Here is a 21,697-nt window from a genome sequence, read left to right on the forward strand (position 1 = left end):
GATCTTTACCTCAACTAGTCTGTTGTACCTTTGACAATTTCCAGAGGGGTACCGTGTCACTCTCGTTGCATGAAAACCAACAAGAGTTCTGTGGCACCTTAAAGACTATAAATTTATTCTACTATAAGCTTTTATGGACTACCACCCACCTCATCAGATACAACAAATTATCTTTCTTGCTAAGCAGTGTTGCACATTTCAGGTCTCCAGAATTGAAGGTTCTGGGTCAAAGCAAGATAGACAGAGGTAGTTGTTGTCCCACCCCCAGGGGGGCATTAAAGGCTGTTTGAAGATGAATTATTGTCCCTGTGGTCATTCCCCTTTTTCCTCTAAATGTGGTAGGTTCATGTCTCATTTTTCCAGGTCCTAAGAGATTTCATGTTTGTTCTAGTTTTTCTTGGACGATGATGGTGTGCTTGAATTCCTCTCTATGCTAAATACATCAAATGCAAGTTCTCCGAATGCAAGCAGTCATATCCTCTCATATATGCAAAGCAACTATTTTTTCCTTCCAGTAAGTTCATATTATATTTCTTATTTGTATAAGCTTGTTCAGGTACTGTCAATAGAGGCAGAAAGACGTAAGGTCCACTTTGGAGCCACTTCCTAACATTCCCTCCATAGTTGCTACTGCTATGCAAAGGTTTCCATTCCAAGCAAATGGCACACCTTCCCAGGAGCTGTTAGACATTCTCGCAAAGGGCCTTGGGGAAAGAAGTTCTGCTGGGTTCACTGGGACAAACTCCCAAGTAAGTGTACATAGGATTGGAGTCGTTTAGTCCAGTCCTAACTACATTTGCATGGAACTCCATGCTCCTTCAGGTTCTTCAATTAAGGAGACTAAGGAGCAGGAAACCGGCAGGCAGTGCCAACCTTTGGTTGGTTGTAAATGTGGGGGCAGGTTGAGCTTGGTGGGGCACTGCCCTGTTGGCCTTAATGGAGCAACCTCCACTGTCCTGAACCAAGAGGGAGGGGCTATTGTGTAGCTCCTTCTCATCCAGTTGTCTCCTGGTTGGGAAGCAAGTACAATTATGCAGGATGGACCTGGGGAACTGATTATGTAGTTCCAGCGTTTTAAATGTCACCACTGTGGCATGGGATGAAACCACAGAAACCATTGTGATAATGCCCCCTCCAATCTAATGGAGCTTTTGAAAATAGGCTCTTGTGCATGGAAAACTCACTTGTCATGGAGAAGACTTGGATTCTTCACCCTGACACACACTATATGTGTGAATTGATTTTTATTTATTTATTACTTGAGGGCACAACCACAGATTAGTGAGAACCAGGCTTTCGCTGCAAGCTAAATCCAAATATTTCCCTTTCCAGTACTTCATCTACAGCTGCATCCTGGGCTTGATTTCCTGCTCTGTTTTCCTCCGGATAAATCATGAGCTGAAAATGGCAATCATGCTGCTTGCCCTGGTGGCCTATAATGTCATTCTTCTGCACACACATGGCTCTGTGCTGGACAACTACAGCAAATCCCTCTATAGAATGGCACCTCTGAAAAGGTAAGCCAGCGAATCTGAGCCTCAGGGAAGGAGCTGCTTAGGATCAAACTAGGTGTTGTTAGAGCCACAGAGCTGCCTGTACACTCTTGATTGTCCTGTGCCTAGAAATCACAGGGCCGAGAGGGTTTCTGCTTCTGCTGTCTTTTCTAAGCACAGATCCAAGCCGTTTCCTTTTTGCCCTGGAGCTTTCCCTGGGGGAACCTGCTCTTTAGCACTGGTGGGGCAGGTGGGGCTTGTCAAGTTGGGAAGGGAGGGAGCCCATCTGGGAGAAGGAAAACTCTGATCCTAAACCTCCACTGCCTTGTGGAATATTTTTGGGGAAAGAAAGGGCTAAGGAGTGAATTCTACACAAATCCAGAATGGAGCTGGATGGCGCCTTGTCTGCCTCCTCCTGGCAATTCCAGCAGCCAAGTTGGTGCCAAACATATTGCCCTGCTTTCCTTTGGACCACATCAGTGAAGCTGAAGGGTGGGTCTTGTCCTCTTGGCAGCTCATGACCTCCATAGACACTGTCCAGTGAGTGTGGGGAGGTCACTTCAGTACTGCTACCGGAGCAAAAAGAACGCAGGAGGCAGAAGTTACGAGGTGCCGGTTTCTGCCACCACAGCAGGCCCTGTGATCCTTCAGCAGTTTGACTTCACCCCTGGAGATGCGCTCCATTGCTCCACGAGGCAGATGGATGCCAACAACAGTGCTGAATTGGATCAAACATCCCTCGGTGGACAACCCAATGGATGTTTTCTCTAAGTGAGCTCTAAAGAGCAGGTTTCCCCATGGGAAAGCAGGGGGACCAGCAGAAGTGTGGACAAGCCCTGTGTTAGCCTGCTGGTTAGGTGGGGTGTGGAGATCCACAGTATGGCGATGTCACGTCATACATGGACTTGGCACTGGTGGCTCTGTCTCCCTTTAAAATCTAGTTCGACCCCTGCTTCCTGGAGGAGGGAGGAGAAAACAATTGCGTTCAGTTCAGCTGTTCAGCATGACAAAATAATAATACAGTGGTACCTCGGTTTAAGGACGCAATTGGTTCTGGGGAGCCAGTCGCTCCCCAAGCAGTCCGTAAACCGAGTGCCTCTTCTGTGTGTGCGTGAAGCACCGCTAGAGCGCTTCTGTGCATGTGCACGCTGCGCAGATCGCTTCTGCGCATCCGTGCACCACGGAACCCAGATGTAAGCACTTCCGGGTCTGCGGCGTTCGCAGACTGATTGATCGCAAACCGCAGCGATCATAAACCGAGGTACCACTGTAATGCAAATATCACCAAGCAGGCAAGGGCAATGCCAAGAACAATCAGGGCAGGCGTTAATTTTCAGGATTGCAGAATGGACCCATTAAATGTGGAAACTCTTTCTCCAGATTTGTCAGGCTGGCAAGAGATAATGTTCTCTAGCATTAGTGATTATATGTGCAATTACTGTGGCCTTATTCATAGGAAACTAATACTTTCCACAAATGAGGTATTTAATTTTCTTTACCATGACCATAATTTCATTCTCTCAATACAAATTTCTTCAAAGGAAATGTGATTCATAGATTAAATAAATAAATAATAATAAAGATCATAACCCAACAGTTATCTGATATCTTTGTGAAAAGGGGCAGGGGAACAAATAACAGTCCGAAAGCTTTGTGCGCCTGGTGTGACCCTACAAGAGCGTCAATTGTTCCTCGTATCCTATATAGTTCCTCTTTACAATGGATGTATGTGGTTGTCTGGAATCTTGCTGCAATAAAACTAATGGCAAGGGGGAGATCCCAAAATACACTGGAAACTAGTAAGTCAGAGAGAAGACGTGACTTATTTCCATTGAACCCTGCTCATGAATTTCTTATGTGGAGAAACATTTACTCACATCAGATAGCAGCCTAAAGTCTTATAGCGCAAGAAATGCTTTACAGCTTGAATTTCATAGTATAACCTGGTCCTCCATCGCAGCAACTCAAAGGAAAATGGACAGGCTCAGAAAATGAATAGCATTTTTGTTTTCCTGCCAATTCTACTTGCACATTTGCTTTCACAGACCAGGGATACTGAAAGATCTCAAGACAATGGGCTCGGTGTCCCTCTTCATTTTCTTCATCACTCTGCTGGTACTCAGCAGGCAGGTAGGAACCTCCATCTTTCCCCACCTTTTCATGCGTTTGTTTAGGAGGCTCCCACTGTTTCTGCCTTCCTGCATTGTCACAGTTACCTCTGTGGTCGCCACATGCTTGTTAGACAAAATGTTGTGGCGTGAAGCAATCACCAGAGAACCCAATTGAACATTATATTGGTTCTGAGGCATGAAATAATTAAATCTTCTTTGAAATTGTCATTTTTTAAACCTTTCAACCCTAGAGGTTTGCCTTGAGATTTTTGCTCAGATTCCATTTGTTTGTGTACAACTTGCCTCCCCCCCCCTTTACATTTGCTGCCAGCATAACATTTTTAGATCCATAGTGGTAAGCAGCAAAGCAGGTTTATTTGTTTTATTTTTTACAGCATCTTGAACATACAGTGTTGTTCAGAACAACTTGTTTTGGAAATCTCTATTCATAGTATCAAGAATTTTGTTCGCATGTTGCTTTGTATGTAGTGTAGGCTGCAAGACCAAGAAAAGTTGTTTATTTATTACTACATTTATATCCTGCCTTCCCTTCAAGGATCTGAAGGTGTTGTGCACATTTTACCCCCAGCCACAAGGTCACCAAATGAGCTTCATGGTGGAGTGGGGATTTAAAACAGGGGTTTCCTAGTCCATCCCCCTAACCCAGGGGTCCCCAAACTAAGGCCCGGGGGCCGTATGTGGCCCAATCACCTTCTAAATCTGGCTCGTGGACGGTCCGGGAATCAGCATGTTTTTACATGAGTAGAATGTGTCCTTTTATTTAAAATGCATGTGGAGCATAGGAATTTGTTCATTTTTTTTTTCAAAATATAGTCCGGCCCCCCACAAGGTCTGAGGGACAGTGGACCGCCCTCCTGCTGAAAAAGTTTGCTGAACCCTGCTCTAACCACTACACCACACTGGCAGCATAAGAAATGCCATGATGATACGCTTGCCAGTTGTTGGTGGAAGCTATTCAGCTGGTAGATACAAAGAACAGGGCCTTTTCTGTGGTGCCCCCTCTCAATTGGTGGAATTAATTCTAGGCTAAATCAGGCAAGCTGACCTCTTTAAACAAGCTCTAAAGACACTTCTTTAGGATTGTCTTCGTGCTGTGCTGTGCATCAGGCTCTTTTTAGATCCCTGCATTGGAGGGGGTTGGACTACATGACCTTGGGGTGCCTTCCAACTCTACAGTTCTATGAATCTGTGATTAAAATATAAGGTTGACAGTTGGGCTAGAGTAGTTGGGCCTTGTGTCCAATGCTCATTTTAGTCCTACATTTATTTGTCATCAGAATCAGAGTTCTTTATTGTTGTATTTTAAATATTGTTATTGGTGTGTCTTAACTATTGTAAACTGCTGTGTGAGATTATTGTTCTGAAAAGCAGCACGTAAACCTTTTCAATTAATACATGGATACATTATTGGTTTTTTGTAGATGAACTCTAATACAATGTTTTGTTGTTGTTACTTGTAAAACTAAACAGCCAACTTTTTGGAAATGACAATTTCTATAGCATTGAGTTTCTCACATTAAAATACAGGTTTTTCCTAACCTGTTGGGAGAGGTGTTTAAATATGAATTCAGGAGTGTGTTTGCCCTTACCAGTTTACTGATAATGACCAGTTTACTGCAGTAATTTCGGTAGTTTGGTTTTCTAAGAGGTCTATTTTTGCGTTACAATGGCTGGTGCTCTTTCACTTTATGAGCTCTGCTAGCAAGAGCTGGGAGCGACATTGTTTGTTTTGCTCAGTAAATTAGCCTAGGATAGTAATGAGGCATTGAAAAGCCACAGTTCTAATTCTCATGATAAATATGCACTTGAACAAAGCATCTCTTGGCTATATTTTGCATTATAAGGTCAGTTTGGAAAATGGTTCACCATCTGAGTTTGCCTCATGGCACTATCTGTAAATGCTTTTGAGTAGAAACTGAAGTCGGTGCCTTGATCCTCGCATAGATAATTAATTCTGAGGGCTTTTATAAGGGATATAGGGCCTGCCTTAGTGGCTCAGTTCTGAAGCCCACCTGGAGGGTGTAAATAGGACGTGCCCTGCCAAGCAACTCCCCTGCCTTGTTGTTTTTACTAGACTCTGAGACTTGGAGGTTTCACTCAGCTGGCAGCCCTGATACTTACGCTCTCATTGCCAAAGTTCATGCGTTGGTTACTTCAGGGCTGAATTACTGCAAGGCACTCTGTGTGGGGCTTCCCTCACGTTGGATCTGGGGGCTGCTGGTGGTGCAGGATGCTGCAGTACGATTGCTGGTGGGAGTGAGGCCCTTTCAGGATACAGCACCTGTGCTCAGAGATCTGCTACCAGGCTGAGTTCATGGTGTCACTGTTAGTATACAAAGCCCTTAACAACTTGGGACAGTTTACCTACAAGATCCTCTGACCCTGCCTGTGCCCTTTCAGCTGCATCTGTCTGTGGATTCGGCCCTATTACAGGTGCCTTTGTAAGAACTTTGTTGTTTTGTGTGGCTGCGCCTACACTTTGGAACTCCCTGCCTCTTGAGATCAAGCCTTCACAGTACTTTTTTTTTTTAGCACATGCTGAAAACATTCCTGTTTAGGGAAGCCCTACCCAGATGCTTAGAAAGTTGAGGTAATTCTAATCTGCTTTAGTATTTTAACTTTTGTCTGTTTTAAAGCAGAACTATTACTTGATTTTACTGTTTCATCTTTTTGTAAACCATTCTGAGGTTTTTATAATCAAGCGGGGTATAAGGTTTGTGAAATAAGTAATGTAGTCCCTTACCACATTTTGTGTCAGTGTCGTGTGGTGAAGCACTTCGATTTTCCCAGTCCTGAACCTATTGCCAATCCATCCCCTCTATAAATATGTCATCCAAAGATTAATAAAGTAGCTCTGTTTTATGTTAGCTAAAACGAGGACAAAACAGGAGCCTTGCTTTCTGTTGTTTCCTTCTTTGCCTAACTCTACTTAGTGCTGCCTCAGCATGACTGCAGATTTTCTGCCTTGCCTTGCTCTGTGTTTTTGCACTGCTGTGCCAACGGGGCCATAGCTGGGCCAGCAGGAACCAGCCCAAGACTATGGGGCTGTTTAATTCCATCCAGATATTGTTCTCCTGTGGGCTGTGTCAATATTGTGCTTGTGGAATGCAATTTAATTGAATCTCTCCCTGCCACTGTGGAATATTAATACTGTGATAAAGTACCCTATTAAGCTTTGGGTAGACTTTAACTCTTATTTGGTGGCTAGTGCTGAGCAAGAGGAGTATTTTAATTTGCTCTGTTGAGTTGTAGTTAAAGGTCAGATCTTGTGAATCTTTTGCCAGCCCCACAACCTCAACCTCAACCCATGACCCTGAGATGAAGGGTTTCCTGCTCTACTGACTGAGCTATCCCAGTCAGCTGCTGGATCGCACGGTGTGCGCACACACATCTATTCCAGTGCAATCTTTGATCTTTCAAAAAAAAATGTTTTATTTAGCTTATTTTTAAAATCTATATACAATATTTTGCCATTTTTATTATAATTTCTTGGTCCACTCAATCTGCTGGAGCCTGTCTTCACATGCAGGGGAAGTCTCTGACTCATTGAGGGTTTTGAGACCCATCGGTTCCCCCCACTTGGTTTAGCCGGCCGGTCCAAGTACGGGGTGGGGACCAAAGGTGGACAAACTACCCCAGGAGGAACACAAGGTGTTCCCCAGCAGAGGTACTCCCCTTTGCCTAACATCCCAAGTGAGACCACCACAGTAAACACTGAGACGTTCCTGCAGTTCAGGTTCTCTCCCCTCTCCCCACTTTTGCACAAGAGAAGCCTTCCTCACCTGCAGAACATCGAGGTGGGAGGTGAAGGGGAGGGTGGAGCAAACCTCTGATGAAGGAGGACTTGTCCACTCATTAAACAGGACGTATGACAAAGCTCTTTGAATGAGTGTTAGAAATAGTGTTTTCATATTTCCCATGAGGCCGTCTTTAAAGGATTTATTAAATATAAAAGTGATAAGAGAGTAGCATCCAGTAATTTAATATGCATCACCAGTACATTGATAATGTTAAGACTGATATTTCCAATTTGGTGATGAATAGGTTTTTATTCTTTGGCTCTGCATAGGAATGTCATCAGCTTCAGTGTTTAAGTCATCCATTTGGCATTCCATTAATTTTTTTATAACACAGTAATAACTGATGAACTGCGAGATAGTGAAGTGAAATGTGATGCATGTATTTAGGGCTCAATTCTGAATTTCAGATTTAAAGACTAGGTCAACCCCCATGATAGAGAGGAGAGAGAGAGAGAGAGAGAGAGAGAGAGAGAGAGAGAGAGAGAGAGAACACAGTTGTGGTTTCTGCATTGAAGATTGAGATATCAGAATGAAAGTTGGTCCAGGCACTTTTATTTTGTGTCTTTCAAGTCTCAACTCCTCCTTGGTCCCTTCTCTCTGTTCTCCAGGGATACAGGAAAAATGTAAAACATAATACAGTACAACATCTCTTTCGAAGACTGCAGCAAGTTCAAAGACCAGTATGACTCTCCACATCTCCTTTGAAGCAGGGGGAATTCAAAGAAGATTGTACTTTGTCTTTGGAAGGAAAGCCTTCTGAATACTGTGACTTCCTAGTTTTGCGGTGCAGCGCTTTAAGCACAGCCTTAGCTTCCATTCCGCAAACAGAGAAAACTCTCCAATTCAGATTCCCTTCTCTCTTCCTCAATCCTTTAAATCCAACAGAAAATGTCATTGTAAATTAATTCAGCTGCAGATTTGTGGTTCTTTAGCATTTCTTTGCCTGGATATCACCGTATTTTTCGCTCCATAAGACGCACTTAGTTTTTAGAGCAGGAAAACGGGGGTGGTGGTGTCTGAGTGCGGGGCGAACAGCCTGCTCACAGCTCCCAACCGCTCTGCTCTGTATGGCTCTCGCTTTTCAGCGAGCCGGGAGGAGGGGTGGACGGGGCTCCCATTCGTACCTCCTTCCAGCTTGCTGAAAAGCAAGCAGAGCGGGAGCCGCTTAAAGGCTGTGTGCGGCTCCCGCTTTGCTTACAGGCCGTGCACAGCCTGTAAGCGGCAGAGGTGGCAGAGGGATGAGCGCCGCCTCCTCTCGCTGGGGCAGGCAGAGCAGCCACCATTGGGGGAGGCGCTGTGCTGCCTGCTTGTGTGAGCGGGAGGGACAAGCGGCAAGAAAGGGCTCCTTTCTCACCGCTTGTCCCGCCGCTGCCTCTCGCAGCCTTCCTCTGCCTGCCCATGCCGCTGTTGGGGGAGGCACTGCACTGCGTCTCCCCCAATGGCGGCTAGCAAGCCTGCTGTTGCGGGGTGTGTGTGGCAGGAGCGGAGCATGCTGGCGGTGGCTTCAGAGGAGATGCTTGATAGGGAGCCGGCTCCCGCCCGCCCCTCCTTCCCGGCTTGCTTTACAGGGAGCCTTCGCACCTCCTTTTTAGGAGGGAAAAATGTGTCTTATGGAGCAAAAAATACGGTAAGTAGGGCTTTCCCCATTCCTCAAAGCCTGTATTTGCCCTGTCTTCTGCTACATTTTGAAAATCTCCCTTTTCTGAGGTGAGATAAATAGGAGCCATAAAGCAGAGCTACTATTCCCAAGGTTTTCTTCTTTTTGTTATAATTTTTCAATTCTTTGCTTTCCCCCACCCCTGCCTTACTAGAACTTGTTCTGTTTAAACATTGTTCATGCCGTCGCTGCAGAATTGAGGCTGGTATAATGGTTCACCTGGGAGGCAGGCTGCCCCGGTCCCCTCCTAAATATATTGCTAGCCATTGCCATTTGCTTCCCTCAGCTCCACTGCTCCCAAAAGGTGATGCAGAGGTTTTGGACATTGGTGGCCCCTGCGAACTTCCCAACCTCCGCTCTTATCCCAAACCACCAGGAGTGACTCGTCTGCAGACTCCAGATTAGACACAAACATGGGCTCGCCCTCAAGTCCTTCATGACTTGCTGTTTCCACTGGGACCATTCCACTAGCCTGGATGCCCTATTTCAAAAAACTGTTTTTTACCTTCTCCTGTGTAATAAATAGGATGGGCTCATTCACACCTCCTTTTGCTCTGCCCCTTTCACTCGGGGAAACCCTCTCTTTGCCGCTGGATTGAAAGAAACTGCAGTTGGGTTTTCTGTGGACTGCCGTTTGTTCTGATTCAGCAGTAGGGAGCAGATGCTGTGGCGGAAGCTGTGGGGCAAATGCAAAACCACTCAGGCCCCTGTTGAGAAGCCGAGGGTCCAGCTCCTTCCGTTTTCCACCAGGCCGAGGGAGGGGCTGACATACTAGAAAATGACTGCTGCTGCCAAGCAGAGAGTAATGTTTTCATTCTTTTAAACTGCTTTCAATTGTGTTTTAAAAATAGAGGCTTCCGGGTTCAGCGCCAGCGCCGATCGGCGGGGTTTCGTCTCGTCTCCGAGACGGCCCGTCCCTGCTAGGAGTGGGGAGGGCAGCGAGAGCGACGCTGCGCCCCTTAGAACCTCGGGAAGGGCGTCCCGGGGGCAATTTGCTCGGCACAGCCCCAATCCGGACTCCCCAACTCTTCGGTTAGCTCTAATAAGAGCTCCGGAGCGAGGAGGGTAGAAGTCGCGGGGGCCATTTTGAGCGGCAACGTTATTCTAGCAGGGAGAAGCTTCAAGCCGAAGGCGGAGAGCGCTGGATTTTTCCGAAAATAAAACGATTGGAAAAGACTGTAAGTAACCTCACGATTTGGATTATAAAACAATTTGGATCTGGGAGAGAGGGGAGAAAAGAGGAAGCCACCCCCCCACGGCAATAAAAGAGACAGTAAATAGAAACCCGAAGCCGTAAACAGAAGATTTGCAATTCAAAAGGATCCCTCAAAGGCATCAAAGAGAATCTCCCCTTTGATGCAGGGTGAAAAACCTTTCTTTTCCTCGGGAGCCGGCAGCCCAGACAACCCAGTGAGTTGATCAGGATTTATAAGTCAATTTTTATTTCACTTTGTATTTCTGGACTTTGTGGAATTTCTTTTTTGGTTTAAATGTTTGTGAAATGTGAGTTCGAACTTTATTGTTAATAAGAGTTGAAGAATGCAGCCAGCTTGCTAAAATGGAGTCGAGAAAATAAACTGTGATCATATTCCACCCCACGTGACAAGTTTTGACCTTGGCAGGATTGAATTATGTCAACAAAAAAGTGTTCCCCTGAGTTCCAGCGGTCTGTTTTGACCTTAATGTGGGAAACAAGAATAGAGCTATGTCAAGAGGAGACACGACGGCAAGAGTTACAGCAAAAATTTCAGATGGTGATGGCAGAATATGATTTTTTAGAAGATGAAGCTTTTGACACTGAAAAAGATGAATGTGAGAATGACAATGATGGTGACTGTGATTTGGAAGGAAAAGATGAAGATGAGGACTGTGATGATTCAACACAAAATGAAGCACACCACGAAAAAAATGATGACTTTACTCTACAAAAAGTTGGATGGAGTGCCCTGCTTTTGAGGGGGGCACGATTGGTATTATTGGAACTCCAGAACGCCCACAGGGAAGAAGGAAAAAATATGCAGAGAAGAGAAGAAATTCAGGGGTCCTGTATGGTGGCCTGGATGGCAAAAGACTGTAAACAGGGGGTGGGGTGAAGGGAAAGTGATGTTGTGATTATAAGGATGGATTAACAGGTTTATAACTGGTCTGCTGATTATGGAATTTGCTGGATTGGGGGGGTGGAGCCGGTAATCGGGGATGTAAGGTTAAATTGAGAATAGTTATAGTTTTAAAAGTGAATGGATTTTGGAAAATGTGAAAATATGGAGGCTTATAGAGGGAGAAAAAATTAGGCACGGGAAGATAAAATGGGAGTTTGATTTTTCAGTGATTTGAATATTAGATGAAAATGTTAACAATTGATTTATAAGTTGTATAAGATACAAAGGTGTATTTTTATAAAGTAAGAAACTGTTGCAGATGATAAAAAAGGGATGAAAACCGGGGAAGGGGGGAGGGGAAGCCCACAAAATATGGTTTTACAATTATGAATGTAAGAAAAATTTTTCTGTTTTGTATTGTTTTTTCTCTTTTTTTGCCCTTTCTTTTTTCTCTTTTTTCCTATTTCTATTTTTCTCTTTTTTTGGTATGACAATAGATGGTTGGATGGATGGCCTCCTGCGTACTGCCCTGGTTTGCTGGAGCTCCCTGGTGGCAGGGGGGGGCTTTGGGGTCAGGGGAGGGGGAGGAGGACAGAAATCCAAGCATAAAATGGACCATCTCTGACTGTTCACATACATGGGATACTTCTGTGGCAGGGGAGGACCCATGTGGGTGGGTAGGAAGGAGGTGGAAAAGGTGTTTATGTATGTACCGTTTTTTTTGTTTTTTGTATTTTGTAAAATTAATAAAAAGTATGTTCAATTGTGTTTTAAAAATATTTGTAATTGTTTTAAACTTTTTAGAGGGGTTTTTTGGGGGGGTTATTCCGCTGCTTCTGTTTATATTTTGATTATGTATTCTGTGTTTTTATATTGTAATTTTATCTTGTGAACCACCCTGAGACCTGGAGGTGATATTATTATTATTATTATTATTATTATTATTATTATTATTATTATTATTTATTACCTAGAAAGCATGGGGCAAACGGAAAACCACTCTGACTTAGCTTTCTAGGCAAGGGACAAGCAGGAGTGTGGGCCAGCCCTGTGGTTATGAGGCCTCCTCTGAGTAGCACCACTTGATGGTTCAGCTGTTATCTGTTCACACAGTGGACCATCTCTCATCATACCTCTGGCCCCGTAAACTCAGCCCATCCGCACTCTCCATCACTAGTTAAGTTTGTGAAAAGCGACAAATAGTGGTTGGCATCCACCTGTCTCAGGAGACAATGGAGTGTGCCTCTGTGGGTGAAGTCAAACCGCTGGAGAATTGCAGCACCTGCTGTGGCTGCTGAGACTGGTAACTAAAAACTGCTGCCTCCTGCATTGTTGTTTTCTGCGTTAGCAGCATCAAAGTGATCTCCCTGGGGTGCAAGGCTGTGTCGTGTGTATGGGAGATCCTGGACTGCCCAGGTGACAAGACCCCCCTCTTGACTTTGCTTATGTGGTCCAAAGCAAAGCAGAGCAAGGCTCCATGAAACCATCCAACTAACAAATAAATTAAGTAAATAATAATGAGGATGCTGACCTGAAGGGTTTCTCTCTCTCTCTCTCTCTCTCTCTCTCTCTCTCTCTCTCTCTCTCACACACACACACGGTCGGATCAAGCTGGGTAATAATATGCGTGCACATGGGCGTAGGCAGGGGGCAGGAGGGGGCAGCTGCCCCCCTTAGAAGCAAAAAATTAATGTATTTTACAGACCATAACCAGCACTTTTCCCCTCCAAAAACTGAAGTGGAAAGGGCTTTGCTTTAGCAAGAACAGCTAAATCTCCGCTTGCTGGGGGGGGGGGGACACAGCTGTAACAAAAACACATCAAATAAATAAAACAAAGTGGCTACCAGTAGTTAAACAGTCAAGACAATGGAGCAGATATTCCCAGGCAATATTCGATAACTGACCACTTCACCCTATTGTTCTTCAGTGGGAGTTGTTAATGAGCATTCAGGAATCGCATTAAGAGTTCTATTGGCAGTTTAATGAGGGTGCAGAGGATTCAATTTGACTAAGGTGGCTCTGCAAGGCTAAAAGGAAGTGAATAAGAAAGGGGGGGCCTGTAGCTTTGACAGACACAGTGATGTTTATAAAAAGCAGTGGCGTTCCAGTCTGCCCCTCCTCCTGCATCTGTATACTGTAAATCAGGGGTGGCCACCTCCCAAGAGACTCTGATCTACTCACAGAGTTTAAAACTGGGAGTGATCTACCCCCTTGTGGGGGGTTCAGGTCAAAGCTGTTGAGTTTTTTTAAGGAAGGGAAGCCCTGTTTTGGGGGGTTTAGGTCAAACTTGTTGAGCTTCTTTTAGGAGGGAGGGAGGCCCATTTTTGTTTAGGGCTTCAGGTCATAGTTCAACTTTTTTTAGGGAGGAGGAAAATTTTGGGTGAGCTTTTTTTAGGGGTGCCAGTGATCTAGCAGTGATCTACCACAGACATCCAGTGATATACTGGTAGATCACAATCTACCTGTTGGACGTGCCTGCTGTAAATCAAGCAGAGAGAAAGCTGCTTACAAGGCTCCTATACAGGCGTACCGGTATCTTCCTCTTGCTGCAGAGTTCCAGCATCACAGCGTCACCCAGAGGCACCCACAAATATGAGTTATCCCTCTCTCTATTCCTTCCTTCCTTCCCTCCCTCTTCCATTCTTAATAATATATGGGGGGGGGCAGATAAGCCCCACATAGAAAGCCCATCAACATGGGGGGGTGTGTGTGACTCTTTCAAATACGGTATTTACCAGTAATTGGGGGGGGGAGTTATCTAGGCCTCTGGAGTTGGCAGCTATGCCTAGGAGTAGGACAATTCAAGAAAGCAGAATGATGCATATGCTATGGTAATATATCAATAGAATCATAGAATTGTAGTCGGAAGGGACCACAAGGGCCATCTAGTCCAACCCCCTGCAATGCAGGAATTTTTTCAACTGGTATATTAAAGTGTTTCCATAGCTTTGTGCTGATTCGGTCATGTTTTGATAATGTAAATGTTTTCTACCAAATTTGTATATATTTTACTGAATTACATTGTATACATTGTATATAGCCTTTGGCTATAAGCAATCAACTTGATACCTACAGCAACCATTGGAGGGGCCGGCCCCTCCACCAACCAATTTATTAACCAATGCCTAACTGCAACCTTACAAGTTGTGACGAATTGTAGGCGTAGTAGGCGCAGTAGGCGAAAACCAAGTGGCACCAGCCAATCAGCCAAATGGAAAAATTCCTACCAGGCCCCTGCCCCAAAAGCAGACGACCCCCATGGCAGGCATAGCAAGGTCAAATGCAACAGCTTAAATAAAAACCCAGAGCTGGAGCAAGAAGGCATCTTCAAATATTAAATAAATGCAAGGAGTGAGTTCCCAGGAATTGCAAGCCCCCCGGTGATGAATCAATCATATATTAAATAAATGCAAGGAGTGAAACACCATTTTCAGAACCAAGGTGTCCGTGATTTAAAATCGCTTTTGAGTCTAGAGGTCTCCAAAACACCTCCCAATAAATCACACTTCACACAGAAATGTAAGTTTAAGGTTTTTGGCATAATTTTGGCCACAACTTTATTTAAAATACTTTATTTAAAATACAGAATGTGAGTGGTTGCTTAGGAAATGAAAGAGCTGATAAAAAAATGTGAATCTATGAGTAGACACAGGAAAGATATCCAGAAGAGGAGGAAGCTAATGGGAACAAGGACACAAATGCTAGAAAACACATAAAAGAGGCCTCCATGTGACTCCCTGCAACAGGGAATAGTAAACTATCAGATCCAGGTCCACGCAGATCTCTACACCCACCCACCCACACCCCAATGGTGTGGGGGGGGAGCGATCTGCGTGGATCTGGATCTGATGCTATTCCATGTTGCAGGGAGTCACATGTATAATAGTATGTTTTGGAACTTCAGGTGGGCTTGGAGATGCACAGCTTTCCTCTATATCCACAACGCAGGATACGTTTCGAATGTCAAGATCTTGTAGATGGCTTTCCGGTATCTCTACGATGCAGGATTCGTTTCGAGTGTCAAGATCTTCTGCCTGGCTTTCCGGGATATCCACTATGCAGGATTGGTTTCGAGTGTCAAGATCTTCTGCCTGGCTTTCCGGTATCTCTATGATGCAGGATTCGTTTCGAGTGTGAAGATCTTCTGCCTGGCTTTCCTGTATCTCAACTGTGGAGGATTTCTCTTTAATTACCAGATCCAGCAGAGAACCACACTTTGAACATGTAGTCAGACTCTCGCTTTTTACCGAATTTCTTGGGGTAATCACCACTGCAATTTCTATTTGATATGGATCTGTTGTGGTGGTCCTGATGCAAAATCTCTCCATCCCAACCAATGCTGCACTCAGCAGCTGGAAACCTGCAGCGATACAGCCAAGATAAATAGAAGGTCCAATATGCTGCTCGTTCGGAATTGGAGGCAACTCAAAAGTTTCTGGGAAGTGGGAAGTCAATTTTCCCATTCTGCAAGGCAGAAGACATGTTCCATATCACAGAAATCAGGACAAGGATCCCTGCAGGTATGTTCAGGAACGCTCTGAGCCTAAAAAAGGTTAAGAGGAAATCCTTGTGTTTTCCGGGCTCGAACACATTGCACAAGGCAAATGATATTAATACTAGGGCGGCTGAACTCATAGTGGAAGCTAAGGCCATTAAGCCCTGAGCAATAAAAATTTCCCTTGGGAGGGTTGGATATCGCTCAGTGAGACCTTCACAATGCCAAAAAGAGTTGCCGTCGTCAGAAGGGTTTCTCCAAAAACAGACATTCCAGATTCCAATCCAGATGTTTCCAGAGCCGTTCTCTCCACGCCACACTCTCCAGTTGACACTGGCTGTGGTTGCAATGCACAGAATGCAGGCCAAAATACTCATCAAGAACCCACATAACTGGAGGCAAGAAACTACGTTCAGCAATCTCCCCACCAGGGAGCCTTCTCTCACCCGCAGGGGGGGTTTGGAGAACAGAGGACCCAGGGAGACTTTGGCAGACATCCTGGAAACAAAAGAGAAGACAACACACAGTGAGGGAGGGAATAACAAGCATGTCTAGTCATTGAAGGACATCCTCCCTCCTGGCCAGAAAGAAGCAGCAAAAGAAAGAGTTCCCCTGCTCTCTCCCACCCCCTGGTTAGGTAGAGACATCTGATCCAGAGAAGCCGACACACATACTTTCTTCCAGCACACTGCTCCTGATTGAATATACTGTTGCATTGTTCCTGTGAAAATGGCCCTAACCACAGCAACCTGTTGTGGATGGGAATCTGCTCATGATTTCGCTGTTTTGCTATCTGCTACTGCAGCTATCCTTTCCCACAGAGCAGAAACACACCTGATGGCATAGTGAGGAATGTTTAATCCCTAAACTTACGTGAAATGCGTTCCTCAGCTAGAGTCTAGCGGGCCAGGAATAGAGCAGGTATTTGCTAGGTGCTCCTGAGCCTCAAGAAGACTCAGCTGCTGGCCACTGGGCTGACGTTCACCTGAGCAGCCGGCCACAGCAGCAACTGCTCTGCAGAATTCTTAGGTCAGTTACAGTCCAGTTAGAATCCTGACAGCAAGACAAATCATAACTCCAGGGTACTGGTCATTTGGAACAGCAGGAAAGTGGGAAATGGGAGGGAACTCAGTTCCCTTCTTTCTGAATGCAGAGTGTCTATTCCAGGACACTGTGCAGTTCAAACACGTTCTTCCTGAAGTCAGATTCAGAGCAGTTCCAGGAGTAAAAATGGTGATTGGTGTATCTCAGTACAGATTTGCTTGATGGTCCTGCATGCATTTCATAAAGGATCTCCATTTACAAGAGAGGCTAATAGCATTAGGCCCTGAACAATCAGAATTTCCTTGGCAAAATTATGGAAGATTCCTTACAAACCTATCATTCTTCTTGGCTGTCACAACTTGTTTGGACATTATAGTAAGGGACAAGATCTTAGCTCTTTTCCTTTGCACTGGGAACACATGAAATTTGTGCCATGGGACCCCATCACTCACACCAATACAGACAACACCATTTTCAGAACCAAGGTGTCCGTGATTTAAAATCGATTTTGCGTGTAGAGGTCTCCAAAACACCCCCCAATAAATCACACTTCACACAGAAATTTAAGTTTGAGGTTTTTGGCATAATTTTCGCCACAACTTTATTTCAAATACAAAATGTGAGTGGTTGCTTAGGCATTGGTTACGACTATCTGACATCCGCCCGCCTGTGGAAGTCAGGGTGAGGAATAGAAATTGAGGAGAGAATGGAGACGGGGGTATGCAGCAACGCCTCAGAGCTGTCGTGACTGTGGCCGTGCCTTGCCTCGTCCTCGCCCGCCCTGCCACCCCCTCTCGCCTGCCCGACCCTCCCGTCCTCTTGCTGCAGAGTTCCAGCATCACAGCATCACCCAGAGACACCCACAAATATGAGTTATCCCTCTCTCTATTTCTTCCTTCCTTCCCTCCCTCTTCCATCCTTAATAAAATAGGGGGGGCAGATAAGCCCCACATAGAAAGCCCATCAACATGGGGGGGATGACTCTTTCAAATACGGTGGTGTTGTTTAGTCGTTTAGTTGTGTCCGACTCTTCGTGACCCCATGGACCATAGCACGCCAGGCACTCCTGTCTTGCACTGCCTCCCGCAGTTTGGTCAAACTCATGTTCGTAGCTTCGAGAACACTGTCCAACCATCTTGTCCTCTGACGTCCCCTTCTCCTAGTGCCCTCAATCTTTCCCAACATCAGGGTCTTTTCCAAGGATTCTTCTCTTCTCATGAGGTGGCCAAAGTATTGGAGCCTCAGCTTCAGGATCTGTCCTTCCAGTGAGCACTCAGGGCTGATTTCCTTAAGAATGGATAGGTTTGATCTTCTTGCAGTCCATGGGACTCTCAAGAGTCTCCTCCAGCACCATAATTCAAAAGCATCAATTCTTCGGCGATCAGCCTTCTTTATGGTCCAGCTCTCACTTCCATACATCACTACTGGGAAAACCATAGCTTTAACTATACGGACCTTTGTCGGCAAGGTGATGTCTCTGCTTTTTAAGATGCTGTCTAGGTTTGTCATTTCTTTTCTCCCAAGAAGCAGGAGTCTTTTAATTTCGTGACTGCTGTCACCATCTGCAGTGATCAAGGAGCCCAAGAAGGTAAAATCTCTCACTGCCTCCATTTCTTCCCCTTCTATTTGCCAGGAGGTGATGGGACCAGTGGCCATGATCTTGGTTTTTTTGATTTTGAGCTTCAGACCATATTTTGCGCTCTCCTCTTTCACCCTCATTAAAAGGTTCTTTAATTCCTCCTCGCTTTCTGCCATCAAGGTTGTGTCATCTGCATATCTGAGGTTGTTGATATTTCTTCCGGCAATCTTAATTCCGGCTTGGGATTCATCTAGTCCAGCCTTTCACATGATGAATTCTGCATATAAGTTAAATAAGCAGGGAGACAATATACAACCTTGTCGTACTCCTTTCCCAATTTTGAACCACTCAGTTGTTCCATATCCAGTTCTAACTGTAGCTTCTTGTCCCACATAGAGATTTCTCAGGAGACAGATGAGGTGACCAGGCACTCCCATTTCTTTAAGAACTTGCCATAGTTTGCTGTGGTCGAAACAGTCAAAGGCTTTTGCATAGTCAATGAAGCAGAAGTAGATGTTTTTCTGGAACTCTCTAGCTTTCTCCATAATCCAGCGCATGTTTGCTATTTGGTCTCTGGTTCCTCTGCCCCTTCGAAATCCAGCTTGCACTTCTGGGAGTTCTCGGTCCACATACTGCCTAAGCCTGCCTTGTAGAATTTTAAGCATAACCTTGCTAGCGTGTGAAATGAGTGCAATTGTGCGGTAGTTGGAGCATTCTTTGGCACTGCCCTTCTTTGGAATTGGGATGTAGACTGATCTTCTCCAATCCTCTGGCCATTGCTGAGTTTTCCAAACTTGCTGGCATATTGGGTGTAGCACCTTAACAGCATCATCTTTTAAAATTTTAAATAGTTCAGCTGGAATATCATCACTTCCACTGGCCTTGTTATTAGCAGTGCTTTCTAAGGCCCATTTGACTTCACTCTCCAAGATGTCTGGCTCAAGGTCAGCAACCACACTACCTGGGGTGTACGAGACCTCCATGTCTTTCTGGTATAATTCCTCTGTGTATTCTTGCCACCTCTTCTTGATGTCTTCTGCTTCTGTTAGGTCCTTACCACTTTTGTCCTTTATTATGGTAATCTTTGTACGAAATGTTCCTTTCATATCTCCAATTTTCTTGAACAGATCTCTGGTTTTCCCCATTCTATTGTTTTCCTCTATTTCTTTGCATTGCTCATTTAAGAAGACCCTCTTGTCTCTCCTTGCTGTTTTTTGGAAATCTGCATTCAGTTTCCTGTATCTTTCCCTATCTCCCTTGCATTTTGTTTGCCTCCTCTCCTCCGCTATTTGTAAGGCCTCGTTGGACAGCCATTTTGCTTTCTTGCATTTCCTTTTCCTTGGGATGGTTTTCGTTGCTGCCTCCTGTATAATGTTACGAGCCTCCATCCATAGTTCTTCAGGCACTCTGTCCACCAAATCTAAATCCTTAAACCTGTTCCTCACTTCCACTGTGTATTCATAAGGGATTTGATTCAGATTGTATCTTACTGGCCCAGTGGTTTTTCCTACTTTCTTCAGTTTAAGCTGGAATTTTGCTATAAGAAGCTGATGATCTGAGTTACAGTCAGCTCCAGGTCTTGTTTTTGCTGATTGTATAGAGCTTCTCCATCTTTGGCTGCAGAGAATATAATCAATCTGATTTTGATGCTGCCCATTTGGTGATATCCATGTGTAGAGTCATCTCTTGTGTTGTTGGAAGAGAGTGTTCGTGATGACCAGCTTGTTCTCTTGACGGAACTCTTTGCCCTGCTTCATTTTGAACTCCAAGGCCAAACTTGCCAGTTGTTCCTTTTATCTCTTGATTCCCTACTTTAGCATTCCAATCCCCTGTAATGAGAAGAACATCCTTCTTTGGTGTCATTTCTAGAAGGTGTTGTAGGTCTTCATTCAAATACGGTATTTACCAGTAATTGGGGGGGGGGGGGGAGGCACCTAGGCCTCTAGGAGTTGGCTGCTATGCCTAGGAGTAGGTCAATTTAAGAAAGCAGAATGATGCATATGCTATGGCAATATATCAATAGAATCATAGAATTGTAGTTGGAAGGGACCACAAGGGTCATCTAGTCCAACCCCCTGCAATGCAGGATTTTTTTCCTAAGGTGGGGCTTGAACCCACGACATGGTTGAAATATTATGCTGATATGCAGCAACACCTTGTAGCCGTCGTGGCTGCGGCCGTGCTTTGCCTCGCCCTCGCCTGCCCTGCCATCCCCTCTCGCCTGCCCGACCCTCCCGTCCTCTCCAGCCAAGCAGGGTAGCCGCCAATGCTGCCAGCCCCAGAAGCACAAGGTGGCCGCTGCCACCGCCGGCACAATGTCCTCGGGCCCGCTGGCCCTGTAGCCCCGCCCACATTCGCACTTTGTGGCCCCTCCCCTGCATGCCTTGGCCCCGCCCCTGAATGACCATGGCTCCCCCCCCTAGTTTTGATCCTGCACCCCTGTGCGTGCATAGAATCTGCCTGTTTAACATTGGCAGATTTTGGGCTCTCAGATTTCAGCAGACCATGTGACACTAAAGTTTGGTGTCCCCTCCTGCTTCTCATGTACAGGATTGTTGCGGCTGCCTTGGTTGCACTGCCCTAAAACCGCCTCTGTCTTTGGGCCCCACCTGGAATGGAATGAATACCTTAACCTACTGCTTCATTGTTTTGGGGGAGGGGGGTTGTTGTTTTTTCTCTTAAAACCATCTGATAGGACAAGATGCCTATTGTTTCTTTACTTCTGTGTCCTCTTTGTAACAGAATGAATATTACTGTAGGTTAGATTTCCTGTGGAAGAACAAGTTCAAGAAAGAGCGTGAGGAGATTGAGACCATGGAGAATTTGAACCGGCTGCTGCTGGAGAATGTGCTGCCTGCTCACGTGGCTGAACATTTCTTGGCAAGGAACCTGAAGAATGAGGTCAGTCCTCACCACCTTTGGTCTTCTTTGCTGTTCCGAAATATAACTGGCAGCCTTCAGGAACACCTGCACACCTTCAGGAACAAATCTTGCCCAGTGTACACACAGCATACTAGAGACTGCCCCCTCACTGAAAGTGAGAATTGGCAGACCAGCTTGCCTCCATTTCTAGTTTGTATCCAAGAGTAAAACAGGAGAGAGGTAGACTGTGAGAGATTATTTCTGGTGTGCACTGTGGGTTTTACACACTCCCCAGTTGCCCAGTGATAATTTCAAGGGTGTGAGGGGCAAGGGGTATCGCGAAGCCCCTCCCCTCCTGAGTTCCAGCCCAGCCCAGAGCACGACTGAGAGCAGGGAGAGCTCCAGCTCCAGTGGGGAAACAGGAAGTGGGATCCAAGGCTCTGGCAGGGTAGAAGAGCCAGCGTCCCAGGTGGGACAGGAAGGAGGAAAGAGGGGGGCAGACCCATCCCCCCAACTCCGGAACTTCGCAGAAAGC

At 45.5% G+C, this 21,697-nt stretch overlaps 1 protein-coding gene across 8 annotated transcripts in view; it reads left to right on the forward strand.

Annotated features, from left to right (window-relative positions):
* ADCY2 (adenylate cyclase 2) overlaps positions 1-21,697 on the forward strand; it is a 123,433-nt gene that overhangs the window by 80,434 nt on the left and 21,302 nt on the right. For 5 of the 8 annotated variants that reach the window (XR_004691663.3, XM_060278171.2, XM_088674929.1 and 2 more), the window contains 4 exons: positions 392-514; positions 1,333-1,517; positions 3,539-3,623; positions 21,043-21,201. Coding sequence is in view for 7 of the 8 variants with exons in the window: in XM_060278171.2 (XP_060134154.1) it covers positions 392-514; positions 1,333-1,517; positions 3,539-3,623; positions 21,043-21,201 (552 nt within the window). In the remaining variant the exon portion in view is untranslated. The remainder of the gene's footprint in view (positions 1-391; positions 515-1,332; positions 1,518-3,538; positions 3,624-21,042; positions 21,202-21,697) is intronic. The other 3 variants (XM_088674930.1, XM_088674928.1, XM_088674931.1) reach the window with 2 other exon arrangements.

This window comes from Zootoca vivipara, chromosome 8 (genome assembly GCF_965207765.1).
Source record: "Zootoca vivipara chromosome 8, rZooViv2.hap1.1, whole genome shotgun sequence".
In the NCBI taxonomy this organism is placed as follows: Eukaryota; Metazoa; Chordata; class Lepidosauria; order Squamata; family Lacertidae; genus Zootoca; species Zootoca vivipara.